The 13,582-nt window shown below is 49.7% G+C and overlaps 7 protein-coding genes across 7 annotated transcripts; 4 read left to right on the top strand and 3 right to left on the bottom strand.

Moving 5' to 3' along the window:
- Window positions 1-1,034: 1,034 nt before the first annotated feature.
- Window positions 1,035-2,610, bottom strand: VTN77DRAFT_1627 (uncharacterized protein; the record flags this gene model as incomplete). The annotated part of the gene is made up of 6 exons (XM_069417379.1): window positions 1,035-1,126; window positions 1,172-1,382; window positions 1,440-1,815; window positions 1,874-2,031; window positions 2,081-2,292; window positions 2,340-2,610. 6 exons carry the CDS (start codon window positions 2,608-2,610, stop codon window positions 1,035-1,037), a joined length of 1,320 nt encoding a protein of 439 aa, XP_069272856.1.
- Window positions 2,611-3,153: 543 nt separating this feature from the next.
- On the top strand, window positions 3,154-3,672 carry VTN77DRAFT_1626 (uncharacterized protein; the record flags this gene model as incomplete). Its single annotated transcript, XM_069417378.1, has 2 exons — window positions 3,154-3,585; window positions 3,640-3,672. 2 exons carry the CDS (start codon window positions 3,154-3,156, stop codon window positions 3,670-3,672), a joined length of 465 nt encoding a protein of 154 aa, XP_069272855.1.
- Window positions 3,673-4,261: 589 nt separating this feature from the next.
- VTN77DRAFT_1625 (uncharacterized protein) lies at window positions 4,262-6,258 on the top strand (the record flags this gene model as incomplete). Its single annotated transcript, XM_069417377.1, has 2 exons — window positions 4,262-4,306; window positions 4,354-6,258. 2 exons carry the CDS (start codon window positions 4,262-4,264, stop codon window positions 6,256-6,258), a joined length of 1,950 nt encoding a protein of 649 aa, XP_069272854.1.
- Window positions 6,259-7,581: 1,323 nt separating this feature from the next.
- On the bottom strand, window positions 7,582-9,483 carry VTN77DRAFT_1624 (uncharacterized protein; the record flags this gene model as incomplete). Its single annotated transcript, XM_069417376.1, has 2 exons — window positions 7,582-9,321; window positions 9,373-9,483. The coding sequence occupies 2 exons, from the start codon at window positions 9,481-9,483 to the stop codon at window positions 7,582-7,584; spliced, it is 1,851 nt and encodes a 616-aa protein (XP_069272853.1).
- Window positions 9,484-10,119: 636 nt separating this feature from the next.
- On the top strand, window positions 10,120-10,689 carry VTN77DRAFT_1623 (mitochondrial 54S ribosomal protein uL14m; the record flags this gene model as incomplete). The annotated part of the gene is made up of 4 exons (XM_069417375.1): window positions 10,120-10,134; window positions 10,194-10,278; window positions 10,347-10,571; window positions 10,619-10,689. The coding sequence occupies 4 exons, from the start codon at window positions 10,120-10,122 to the stop codon at window positions 10,687-10,689; spliced, it is 396 nt and encodes a 131-aa protein (XP_069272852.1).
- A 220-nt stretch (window positions 10,690-10,909) lies between these two features.
- Window positions 10,910-11,625, bottom strand: VTN77DRAFT_1622 (uncharacterized protein; the record flags this gene model as incomplete). Its single annotated transcript, XM_069417374.1, has 4 exons — window positions 10,910-10,954; window positions 11,011-11,100; window positions 11,308-11,479; window positions 11,540-11,625. The coding sequence occupies 4 exons, from the start codon at window positions 11,623-11,625 to the stop codon at window positions 10,910-10,912; spliced, it is 393 nt and encodes a 130-aa protein (XP_069272851.1).
- A 445-nt stretch (window positions 11,626-12,070) lies between these two features.
- VTN77DRAFT_1621 (uncharacterized protein) lies at window positions 12,071-12,821 on the top strand (the record flags this gene model as incomplete). Its single annotated transcript, XM_069417373.1, has 4 exons — window positions 12,071-12,073; window positions 12,178-12,587; window positions 12,643-12,759; window positions 12,812-12,821. 4 exons carry the CDS (start codon window positions 12,071-12,073, stop codon window positions 12,819-12,821), a joined length of 540 nt encoding a protein of 179 aa, XP_069272850.1.
- Window positions 12,822-13,582: the final 761 nt, after the last annotated feature.

Raw genomic sequence — 13,582 nt, 5'->3', positions numbered from 1 at the left:
ACTGACCTCCGGACTGCTCCCCGGATTTACCCCAGGATCTCTTATGTGATGTGGAGCAAGGACCAAGGTGGCCAGCCCTCGGGGTAACTCAGTCCGGGACAGTTGCCGAAATCCCTACCGATAGACACGTGCGGAGTACGGAGTAATAATAAGGCGTACGGAATAACTCTGCACAAGAGAGAGTCGTGGTTTGCCCTGATGATCCACCAAGATGACGCTAGTCCACCACTGTTAGGATTCTATCCGATTCCTAGGCAAATAATGATGACGATAAGGAGGTGGAAACTGAAATTGGAGTCATTTCAAGGTCTTGTATTTGTTCTATCGATATCAGAAGTAGCAGCTACTAAGAGGCACGTGACAACTACAGACCAAGGACCCTCTGTTCAAAGCGGGTTGGAAGTCTGTTCCGGATCTCCATAGCGCTTCCATCGTGCGGAGTTACCTAATTTAGGTTTAGAATATCTATCAAGTCCTCGTCCATGTTGGCCTTATGGCTTGATTATTATAGTTCTGAAGTATCTTCTCTAGAACAACGGAGAAGCACATCACCAGAGATACCGAGCAAAAAAAAATATCTCAAATTATGAGATATTATTCATTGGAGAGAATTCGCTGACGGTCTATCACCGTCCACACTATCGTTGTCGGCTGTATACCCAGCATATCGAACACCTGATTGGATTCGCCAGTAACAAGTGAAAACAAAAGAAAGAAAAGAGCGGCTAAAGCAGGAACAGCGGAAGTTCCATCAGTCTTCTGTCTACCGGTACAGTCGTGTATAGAATCCTAATCTTCCCAGTACCTCTTGCTCTGTCATATTCAACCAACACTAAATTCCAAGGAATGATGTTGCACAATGAGGGCCTGACTATAGTGAATATTGAGTGGAGAAGATACGTTTACGCCAGCAAAGAGCTAAGGTGATGAACGAGGTGCATTGGTAGTATGGACTAGAGGATACTATCTGAGGATATCTTAGGTATCTAGAACAGTCGAGTCAGCAGCCGAGAATCATGGCAGCAGCGACGCGGCTAGGCCTCTTCTAACGGGTTGGCCTTCTCCAACGGCTCAAGAGGACACTCCCCATAGGGCCCACCATATACGATATAGTTCGCCTCCATTCCTTTGTCCAGATGCGTGGTAAAATGGCAAATCAAGTACCACCAACCGGGGTTAGCTGCAATCATCGTCCGGGTGACCATCTGGCCCGGGTCCAGCGGGACAGTGGCCGACCAGACCCCGGTGACAGGGTCGTAGGCATTATCACCGTGCAGGTGGAAGATGTGTGTGTCGAAGCCCATGTTATAAAGGTACCAGATGACGTTGTCGTTGACACACATTTCGAACGGCGGGTTGTTGGCGTAAATATAGCCATTCAACTGCAGAATCGCATGTCAGTTGCCATTATTCAAGTCAATAAGAGGGGGCATAATTACAGGAAAGAAATTGGCCGCCATTTGACTCGTGACATTGGTCTTTGGATTATTGATAAATTGCGGATACCAAATACTCTGGTTGCCGAGCCCACGCGACACGTGTGGATACTGGTCCGACAAGTTCGCAACTTGCGCCGCGGGGAGGTACTTGCGGACGTTGTGCAGGGCAAGGAACGAATTCCACTCCTGGTTGTCGGCGTAGAGGACGACGAATTCACGGTTCTGCTTCATCACGGACTCCATCTTGCCCGGATTGTAGACGATCACGGGCCCGTAGGAGCCGGCGTCCTGGTCTTGATACATGCTGACGTAGGGGTGGTAGGAAAAGATCCTGCTGTCGAAGCCGTGGCCCGGAGCAGAGGCATTTGTGACGAGCCTGTCGTCATCTCGTCAGCCAGAAAGACCCGGGAACTTGGGGGTAGATCTCTCCGCACCATTTATAGACGAAGCATTCTCCTGGGGGCACAGCTTGGCCGAGAGCAACGCTATTAGTCCCATTCCAGTATATGGCGCCTTCGGATTCCTTGGTATAGAACAGTCCCATCGAGTGCATGCCCGAAAAGAAATGTTCCATCTTGTTGACGAACATGATCTTTAAAATTCAGCATACGGAAAGGAAAACCAGGGTGAAACAGACTAACCTCTATCATGTCGCCGAGTTCAGCGCGGAGGATCGGCCCCTGAAACCCAAGCCAGTCAGGCTGTTCCGTTCTCTCCGTGAACGTGTGGTCCGTGTATCCCCTGTACAGGGCCTTGTCGTATTTGGTTCCGATGCTGGTGTTATTGTGGATGTATCCATATGTCTGGGCCCGGAAGGACTCCTCCATTGGGACACCGAGCCAGTTGTCCCAGCCTAGACAGATCAGTAACTAGGTCTGAGGAAAGCAGGAGGACTCATACCTGACGGAGCATAATCCCACGTCTCGATTTCCGCCGCTACGTAGTATCGACGAACGGTGCCAGAATAATGAAAGGTTGGAGGAACATAGTACGGCAATTGACCATTCAAATGGGCTTCGCATGCTTCCCATTTGCCAGTCTCTTCGTCTGCGAATTCGTCTGGGACTTCGTCAGCCCATTCGTCGCTTTGATGAGCATTGGCTGCGGATGGGGCTGCAAGAGCGGTGGCAGCCACCACGAGAAGGGAGAATGGAAGAAGTAAAGAATGCATTGTTAACCCTGGTTCAGCTGAGATAGTTCGAAGGGCTGTATTGATATTGGGGCATAAGAAAAGCTTTTGTGAAATGATGAACGGGGATTGTTTACGGAAATGTTTTCTGGGGGAATTGAGAATTTATCTACAGGCCAGGTCAGAGAAGGAAGGAGGCATCGACGATATAGCTTGATTCTGGGGAAACTGCGAAGGTACACAAAGCATCACGAGTCCAAAACAATCAGCTACTGGAGATGACTTGAACGGAAGGAATATAGGAAATTGGGGGGTAAAATGACAGGACGCAATTGTGAACTCAGGTGATATCATGGATTATAGGGAACTAGTCAAGGATTTGAATGGTATCCTATGTATAAGAATAAGATCAGTAGACCAAAATAAAAAAAAGATATAATTCTTAGAAAGGTTCTTGATCCATAATCTCAAGCTATGTCGAATTGCAGATTGAGCTTTCTTTTCCTTCAATGCGGAGGGAAGGGCAGTCTGTATCAGAAACCTACTGGTTATAAAAGAGGGCACAGCACCATTGTGGGAACTGATATGGCAATTGCCACTCATGTTCCCTACCAAACAGGGACCTGCAATGTGCATATTCATGATTATGCACATTCAGACACCACTTCTGTATGGGTCCTGCTAAATGTCACTGACGGGGGGGACAACCAATTGAACTACACCACGGCTAAAATCAAATGGAATGAGAATGTGACCATTCCGAAGGAGTATCTGGGAGGACTCCGCTACCCTCTTGAAGTGATGTTTCCAGCTCTTTACGATTTTGATGTTACTGTTAAGAAGAAGAAGAAGAAGCGCGATGAGGGTCCGCCAGGACTCTATGGCAGTTGGGAGTACTATGTGAATATCACAGCCGGTTCGACCACGTGGACCAGTGATGATACAGATGAAAGCCATCTTCCTTACTGCAGCGTTGGTGACTGGGGTAATGGGGGCTTTATTCCGAAGAATGATCCGGTAAGTTCTCATTTGTGCTACCGCAGGTGATTCAAGCTGATATCCAGTACGCAGGATCGTCAAATGGATTGCCATTGGGATTGTTAGAAGGCTGTTAACAGGAGGACTCGATTTGAGTCGAGGAGATTTTTCTTTTCGGGGGGATTTGAGAGAAACTTCGCAGTGGAAGTCCTACCAGTAGATCATAATACAGAATCAATATCACCCAGCTGAATCGGGTCTCTTCAGCTGGAGGTCTCCAGTCTTTCTTCACTATAAAAACTCGTTGCAGTGGCTCACTTGCATCCATTTCGTCAAGTCAGACAAGTAGATATGTAAGTGCTCAATATTAATATTAATGCGACGTTCAATGTCGAAAAAGTACAGCAAGCGACAGGTAGTAGGGATGGGATAGAGTCCTGACTAACTAGGACGCCTAGTATAATATGAAGAAACAATGATGATTAGAAAAGATGAAGAAAATGAGAAAACAGGTTGGTTTTCACCCAAAAATCAACATGGCTACTGCCTAGGACTCCTAGGCAGTGACACATTGCCCCACAACTTATAGCAGCCTGACTTCTCTTCTCACCTCTCTCAAAACAATTGGTGGAAGGAAGATATTGAAAATCAACTTCTCCTAGACTTGTCTCATCGCTCTCTTCTTACACACACTGTCTGGTTCATTGGCGTCAGAATGGATCGCTTGCCATCTGAACTCTTGCACGAGCTTTGTGGCCTGGTACGTTGCCATGCATGTGGAGGATTGACACACACTGACACTTGTAGATTTGGGAAACTTCGACGCAAAGTCTACATGCTCTCTCTCTGGTGAACAGCATCTTCTACCATGCAGCAGTGCCATTCCTCTATCGTACCCTCACTCTCCACGTCTCCAGCCGAGAAAGGCTTCATCGGGTCGTCAGCAAGCTGATGAAACAGCCTCTCCGGCAAAAATACCTCACCCATGCGCGGCAACTGACCGTAACGGGGAAGATACCTCGCTTAGGAGCAAGCGTGACGGAGCAGCTGGTGAAGAGAACGACTATCGAGGACAGTGATGTCTCTCACCACCTCGACGACTTGGAGCCCTATTATGATGATATGTTCACGACCGACGAAGTGGAGGATAAACCCACAGAGGTGTCACGCGCATGGGAACCGCTTGCCTCGCTGATCTCCCGGCTGAAGCACTTGACCGAGCTGAACTACGCCTGCGTCAACCAATTCCCTCCCTGTCTGCTCCAGGCGCTTCACCAGTACCATCCAGGCTGCCGGCTCAACCTGCACACCTTTCGCTTCCGCAGTTTGCGATGGCCCGTGACAGACCCGTACGAGACCGAACTGATCAGCTCGCCCTGTCTCCACTCTCTGCGCGTCCGCCACATCCGGCGCGATTCGAACTGGGATGTGGACTACAACGTGGAGGCAGTCCTCCGGGCGGTTGCGATTGCCCCGAATCTCAAACATGTCAAATTGCAGCACTGCATAAGCATCCCCCCTCCCCCCTATCTACGCAGACTTCCCCGCACCCGCAGACAGGCGTGGCAGGACTTCGTTCCTCCCGTGGAGACGCACCGGATAGGAAGGCTGACATCCCTCTCTTTTTCCAAGAGAATGGTTACCACAGAGAAGACCCTGGAGGAATTGGGTCGGTATGCAGATCTATCGAGACTGCAGGCCTTCGCCTTCGGCTGTGCTCGGACGCCGAGTGTGTTGATGAAAGCCGCAACCATGGCTCCATTCGGGTCCCTGGAGAGGCTGTCTTTACACCTGGAGCCTCTGCAGCATGACGACGACTTCCTACTTGCGACGGAAATGTTCTTTGAGAGTCTCAATCCGTTGAAGACTTTGCGGCTCCATGGCGAACTGGACGCGTCTTTGGTGGGCAAGGTTCTTGAGAGACACGGATGCGCCTTGCGAGAATTGATGCTCAATTTCTACCCATATACAGAGTTCATGGTTCTGGCCCCCGCCGACATTGCCCGGTTTGGGGAATGCTGTCCTCTGCTGGAGGAGCTGCACCTGGAGATCAAACGATCCAAAGGCGACTACCACGAAACGCAGACCTACAAAGCGCTGGGGAAGTTTCCATCGCTGAAGAAGATGTTCCTCCATATCTACTGCAGTGATACGTGGCAGCCACAGTTGCCCAGCCCAGACGAATGTGGCGAGGAGCTCGACGAGTTTGAGAGACAGCCCTACGATGCGAAAGCCCAGCCAACCTTGTACAATTTCCACATCCGGGATGCTCTCATCAACGGGGCTGTGGACGAGAAGCTGGCCCGGTCGATCTGGGATTTAATTTCTGCCAATCAGTCGAGCGGCTGTCTCTCATCTCTGCGAATTATCCCGAAGGACAGCGGTCTTTTCAGTCTTGGTTATTTCATTCCATCGGGATTATCAACCAGAGCAGAGCACATGTCGCGATCGTTCTGGATCACCAAGAACGCGTATCACAGCAGCAGCGACGTTGAGGTCGTCGAGCTCGACAAACAAGCAAGAGAAGATCGCGACGAGAAAAAAAGACAACGCGAAGAGGCCAAGATGCCGAACAAACAGAGTACGTGGCAGCGTGAAAAACTCTCCCAGATTTTCCAGCGAATCTGGCCTCCAAAACCCGACAGTCGCGATTGGCGGGACGACTGGAGCAGCTGGCCATTACAGATGGAGGAGAGCAGTCAAAAAGACTGAGATAGACTAAAGGAAGAGAGGAGAAGGGAAAAGAAGGAAATGACGAATCAGTCGAGGTACATACCTGGCGGGTCGGACCCGTAGATTGTTGACAGCTGAATAGGTCAGACTTTGACTACAGTACATGACATGATTTTTGGAGCCAAATGAGATATCTAGATTTCCTTACACATTATTAAATAGCTTCCAAGATGGGTTCGTTGGTTCTTTATATGAAGCATTACATATCAAAATCTGAAGATCAATCAATACTATCTATCTCAGGTCAATGTAAAATAATAGACTGGCATGTGTATCTTGAAATCAATCCCTGATTCAAAGGCCGCGTAAGTAGCCCCAATGGTACAGTATATACCGGGTATCAGTTTTCGCCACTAAAGGTTGCACATTAGTCGTGTCGTGGTCAAAATGTCTTTTTTTTTATCAATCATCCATATGCTGATTGTTAATGGCCATCATCGTATGTTATCTAGAATTCTATTCTAGATTGGTGAATCCATACACACTGCAGACATAGCTACCTACACGTATAGAATGGACGATGGACGATATTACGAGCATAATACCATGCAATGAGATCATATGATTTTCTCGCAGGTACTATATATATATAGTCTTGCTGGCAGGGGAGAAGAAGAGAAGAAAAGAATTAATTCCTTTTGACTGACTGACTGAGCTGAGCTGAGCTGAGCTGCGTCCGTTCTGAGTCCTAGAAGATCATGACATGGCATGACATGGATGGATGGAACTTTTAGAACTTTCGCTCGAGTTCATATCTTATCTGCGTTTGAAAGATGACGCATGATGCTGATGCTAATGCAGTTGCAGTTGCTTGCTTTTCTTTCAATGCTGTCTGTCTGTCTGGCTGGCTGGCTGTCGTATTTAAATGAACAGTATACAAGACGGAAACATAATGCAAATGCGAATGCGACATGGAGACGTTGGACGTTGACGTTGACATTGGATATTAAATTAGAAATTACAGGCCGAGAAAACAAAAAAAAGGAGTCAAAAAAAAAAGGCAAAAAGAGAAGAAAAGGAAAAGATAAGGAAAACAGCCCAAACTCCACAAAAAAAAAGCAGCTATGACAGCTGACAGCTCCAACAAACAAAAAGATAATGCACAACACAAAACAATAACCACTACATGCAGTGGTAATAGTAGTAGTACATCCGTAAACGAAACCAAATCAAGTCCTAACTCCAACTACCTCCTAAGAAATACAGTACATACCTACATACATGCAATACCTGTCGCCGAATAAAAGCCTAAGAAGAAATATCAAAACGAAAAACTGCACGACTCCGTCAGAGGAAATCTTCCTACATCGTCTTCCGCAACTCCCTATTCAGCCGTCTGCTAGCCCTCGTGCTGCGCCGTTCATCAGGCTCGCTAGGCTCAGTCTCACTCCTCGTATCAGCCGACAACTCCGGCGTCGGAGTGACGCCGAAACTGACGCCGCGGCTCTTGCGGTCGATCTTGGCCTCTTCCTCGGGGTGCAGGAAGCGATGCACCGTGCGGTGGTCCATCACTCTCTCCTCATCATCGTGGGGACCCTCCTTGTCCGTCTTGGGCCAGCGGTATCCGTACAGCTTCGAATGGCGCTCGCAGCGGGGGCATTCCTTGCGCGTGAGATAGGCGTTTTCCTGCAGGAACCATGATCCGCAGGTCTGGCAGTCGACCCACCGGTCGTACCGCTGTGCGAGAAGCTTGGGCGTCTTCGTGTAGTCGCCTGGCACGCGAACACCGGGTGAGACGTCTTCAACCGATGGGACGATATGGCGCTTGCGGCGGGGCTTTTTCGTCTTCTTGACTACTGTCTCGAGTTGGTCATCTAATTCCCACGAATTAGATAACTCTGAAAGTTCACTGCTTTGGCTGCCGTCCGCACACGGCTCGGAAACTGGCTGACCTGTAGACGCACGCTGACTGTCTGCTGCGGGCGATTCAACCGTCGAGTCCGTCGACTCGGTTTTGATCTTGACCCCCATGTCACACACCGATGTAGCGGCGGTTGACTGATGACCGTCATCGCCCATGGAAGAACGAGGGGAATTATGGTCTGTAGAAGAACCTGGTCCTGAAGGACCCGTGGCATCGACTCCCTCTGGCGTGTCTGTGCTTGGCTTGGTTTCAGTCTGCTCGACGAGATTGGACAGAGAGTTATCCAACGTCGAGAGGAAAGAAGACTGCTCGATAGATTCGGTCACCTCAAGCCGAATCTCCTCTCGCAGCTTGGAACTCTGCCGTTGAAATTTCCCTTTCTTACGCGGTGTTAAAACAGTAGCTTGCTCCGACTCGTTGTCTGAGCCAAATTTCCTCTTTCCGCGAGGTGACGACGGGCGAGACTCATCCGTGGTGGATGCATTGCTCTGCGGTGCAGAATTGACTGCCGGAGACCACCCATTGCGGACAGCGCGCTCGCATGTCTCGCAGAGACATTCACAATTGTCAATGCCAAAGTAGTCGTCGCCGTACGAGACGGTGATTTCCTCGCCCACGTGAATGTCTCGGATAGCGACCACCTGCATACCCTCATTTCCGCGGGTCACCAGTTTCCCATTGGCGTCACAGTCGTGGTTGGCAAAGCGAGCTGGCCCTAGGAACAGCGACGGCGTTTTCTTCCTGCTCGACATGACGATGCTGAAGTCTTTCCGGGCCAGATCCAAATCCTGCTCTTCTTCGCGCGTCATGGCGACAAGCGTCCCGCTGAGGTACTTGATTTCTTCGCCCTTTTTGATAAACTTTCGGGCCGACACAGCCGCCTCCTGGACGGTGATCGTGTACCGGTTGGTGGTCGTGATTTCGAACGGGCATTCGGGCAGATAGATCTGGATGTACTTGCGCAGGTGCCGTCGGAACCACTCCTTCTCCCGGTCGTTCGGCAGCCTCGAGACATATTTAGCCAGGCCTGGCAGGGCAAGCAACTCCTTCTCCGCCTTGGCGATGTCCTTTGCGACAATCACATCGTGGAGAAGGATGCGTGCTACGTCGTCTTCGCGAATGCCTCTCGCAGCAGCAAACTTGGTCCTGTTCTTGCGAGTCTTGGTCCAGAAGTAGGCCTGAGAAGGGGTCAGCAACTGCAATCAATTAAGGGACAGGAGGAAACGAACGCGATCGATGAGCGCATCTGTCGCAACATCGTCATAACTCGCCAATTTGGCCAGCGTAAGGCGTTCCCGCCGCTCGGCGGACGGAGTGGATTTGGCTCTGGAGGGCGGCATGACTGCAATCAGCCGGTGGAAATAGGAAGGACGTCACAATACTCCAAACTGGCAGCTCAAACAATTCTATTCCAACAATTCAAAGAACCTCAAACAAAATGAGCGATCGGAATAGAGAAGGACCAAAAGAGTGGAGTCCAACACGAGCAGGATAGATCAGTAAAAAATCCAAACGTGCGGTGACTGAAAGGCCAGTCGCATAGTGAAATCAATAGTCAATGCGACCGTCATGAGGGACTGTCGCGTACAGCGAAAACAGGGCGATGTCTCCAAAATAGCAAACAAGCCCCGTCAGCGCTAGGAGCACGGGGCTGGGGCTGGGAAAAGGGTTCAGCTTGTGACCAGGGGCCGTGGATGCGCAGGAACAGCACGGAGGACTATATGCAACGCAGACCACAAAAGGAGACGGGGAATTGATGCATCGATCGATCCATATGGAACTCCTAAGCCGAGCTGCGCCGCGCCGCGCCGTCGAGATGAATGGACGAATGTCGTTTGGCTTTGTTTGCTGTGTCCGGGGTCGGGCGTCGGCGAAACCCCATCCGATCGGAGTCCCGACGCCAGTCAAATCTTTGGCCGGCATCCATCAATCTATCAATTCAGGTGCAGTGCAGTCTACCACGTCATGCAGTCACGATGATCCAACTAAAGGTATGTCAGGCTGCAAGTTCCTATGATCAAGTGGTGCGAGCTGACGGGTGTTGGTCCAGACGATGCTTAATTGCATCGACAACTCCGGTGCCGCCGTTGTCGAATGCGTGAACGTCCTGAAGAAGAAGACTCCCGCGACGGTCGGTACGTGCGCGCTGCCCTTGCTTTTCTGTCGATCTTCTCTTGCTTAAGGGAAATAAATGACGTTTTAGGTGACCGGATTGTCGTCGTCGTTCAGAAGCAGCGCAACTTTGGCCCCGAGAACTCCACCAACAGCGGTATTGCCAACAAGGTCCGTCGGGGAGACATCCGTCATGCGGTCGTCGTCCGAGCAAAGAAAGAAATCCAACGGCCGGATGGAAGCGTTGTCAAGTTTGATGACAATGCCTGTGTTCTGATCAACAAGTCGGGGGACCCCATCGGAACGAGATTAAACGGTCAGTCTACGGGTTGCATTTCGGGTTCGGAAACTAATTTCCAGCAGGAGTTGTCGGCGCAGAATTACGGGGAAAGCAATGGTCCAAGATTTTGTCTCTCGCACCAATGCACGTGTAAAATAGTACGAATCAATGGCATAAAGGAAATAATTAATTATCTCTGTTCAAGCTTTGTAAAAGTACCATGCTATCAACAAGAACAAGAAATTCTTTTATCCAGACCCGACACACAATGCATCTTGATCACCATTATCCAAAATAGCACCATAACTCCGAATCGAAAACAAGTATATGTACTGTACTGGGTATCGAGAATTGAGAGACAGGCACGGTCGCTATCACGTGAAGACATTACCGCAAGTGCAACACACGTAGTAGAGTTTCTAACACAATTAGAACCCATTCAGCTTTCTCAAATGAAAGGAAAGTGGTAACGTACCATCCCCGTTTCAGCCGACCGCTGTTGAGATTGGAAAAACACAGCTTCGTTCTCACCGCAGCTCGGACATAGTTTGTTCGCTCGCGGTAGCTGTCATGATAGAGAGCATGTTAGTCATGAAAATAATCAAGAGTCCTTTAAAATCAATTATTCCGGTATGACGTCCTCCGCATCCTCATCCTCATGTACAGGAGAAAGAGGAGAAAGATCATCCACGAAGGGTCCGTCGGCGCGCATTCCGCAGTCAGAACACGCGATTTCTTCACCACAATAGGTGCAAAACTCCGGGAGACCAACCGTAGGATCGGATCCCACATCCTGAGTGACACCGGCAGTGTCTCCCACTTGGAGGTTGAGCTTGTTCTGGTAGACACACGGCGAGGTGGCGGGCTCGGAGACATGGCAGGTCCGGCAGGTGAACATCAGTCGGTTATTAACGCGATCTTCTTTGGGGTATAAAAGGTTGGAACTGGAATTTCCTGTCAGCCAAATCATCGCAGCAGCAAATAAATAAGTGATCTATACTCACCATTCTCGACAGAATTTAAAGTGAATCTGGTCGACGCTGGGCTTGACGTCGCCCGCAGAAGAAGAGGCAGCAGGACTGGCAGACATATTAGACGTCGATAGATTTTTTCGAGATAGCAAGTTCAGAGGTGGTTCTGCGGGTTCTGCAGGTGGATTTAATATCTAATCAAAAGCATAGAGTTGCAGGTTGAGATAACGAGAGAGAAGCTGGTGGCGGGCTGATTAAGAGGCGAGCTGGCAGGCGGCGTCGAAGTCTGAAGAAGCGTGGCCGATCACGCTAGTCTGTTTGGGGCCAAGCGTCAGCCTTATCCAGAGTAGCGTCCCGGCAACGGCTCCGCCGTCTGCAATGCTCCCCGCAGTTCGCAGAAACAAAAGACATCACATCTATTGCAACAACACTGTACCTCCTGTAGATTTGGATACAGTTAACTAGATACCAGAAAGAAGTTTGTGGTGCTGATTTTTATTTTCTTTTCTGTGAATCAGTTATTAGTGATTGTATTCTTGGGTGGTTCACTGCTTTGTTGTCGTCATGGTATGATCTCCGCTTCTAGTCTGATTGCTTGCAAGCTGAATATTCAGATCGTGTCATTCGTGAATGATCATGTCGTTCTCCATGGCAGCTGACCCAGATACCAGGCTGAAACAGGTCTTCCCTTTGGGTGGGAAGTTCGTCATTCGAACTCCAAAAATCTTCCCTACTACTTCAACCCCATGACCAAGGAATCGCGTTGGGAACCCCCTGCAGGCACCGACACCGAAAAACTGAAGGTCTACATGGCGCAATATCACAGCGGCCCCGTGGCTCCTCGTCATGATCACGCCGGCTTGGGTGCGGAAGGCAAGATCCGATGCAGCCACCTGCTCATCAAGCACAGAGACAGCCGTCGACCGAGCAGTTGGCGAGAAGCGGAGATCACGAGGACGAAAGAAGAGGCCATCGAGATTCTTCGCGGCCACGAACGCCGTATCAGGTCAGGAGAGGCTACCTTGGGTGATATCGCCATCTCAGAATCAGACTGCAGCAGCGCCCGAAAGAAGGGTGATCTGTATGTGGACGCAAGAAAAATATTACTTTCGGGAACTACGGCTGACTTGGTGCAGTGGCTTCTTTGGACGAGGCGAGATGCAAAAGGAATTTGAAGAAGCTGCCTTCGCTCTTCAGCCTGGGCAGTTGAGCGGGATTGTGGAGACTGCATCTGGCGTCCATCTCATTGAGCGGTACGTAGTCAGTCCAGCGATGTCTGTCTTCCGGACTAACACAGTTGTATAGGATCCAGTGAGGTGTCGGTACAAAGGCGTTTACGATTGCATCAATACCCGAGGGAAAGGATTGGGATTTGGTTTCGGCGTCAAGCTGCATGGAGCAGTCAAGCATGTCCATACATTTGGAGGGAAGACTGGTCTGGCTTTGGTGCGGTTTAAATATTGTCCTGGACTACAGTCAGATGGATCTTGTTTATACGAAGCACGGAGCATGTGTTTACTGAAGAACTACAAGGCTAGAATATCTGCAGGCTCTGGTTTATGAAATAGACAGACAGATGCCTGTCTTTAATCCAAAACCTCCATTCGATGTTGTCTCATGGGAAGATAAGAGTTCTCGATCGAGCGTCCCTGTTCTATCCTATACTAACGTTCTGATGCTATACTCAGAACCAGAAGTCCTCCTCTAATGCAGTTTCCAGCACTATTAGGCTGGAGAGTGTTCTGCTTGCGTTTAATTTCTGGTGCATACGTAGTTGAAAGTATTTCTGTGGTGTCTGTGTCTTTCTTCTTGCCCCTCCATCTGGATCAGCGCGAGAAACACCGCTCCGCTCACCAGATAGAGCTCCATCACCCATATCAACAACAAACAGCTTTTCCTAGCGCCATTCCAGCTCTTGGCGTCTGTTTTCATGGTCACTGGCCTTACATACTCTTCTCTCTTTGCCTTAACTGTTCTTCATATGGAGGAATATCCAGTGATTAGCTGACCTTTCAAGAGGGTTCTTTTGCAACCTTCCATCTCCCTCCTCCTCCTCCTCCTCCTCCTCCTCCTCCT

The sequence above is a fragment of the Rasamsonia byssochlamydoides genome (assembly GCF_041956645.1).
Source record: "Rasamsonia byssochlamydoides strain NRRL 3658 unplaced genomic scaffold VTN77scaffold_132, whole genome shotgun sequence".
NCBI lineage: Eukaryota > Fungi > Ascomycota > Eurotiomycetes > Eurotiales > Trichocomaceae > Rasamsonia > Rasamsonia byssochlamydoides.
This window is presented reverse-complemented; position numbering and strand designations above follow the sequence as displayed.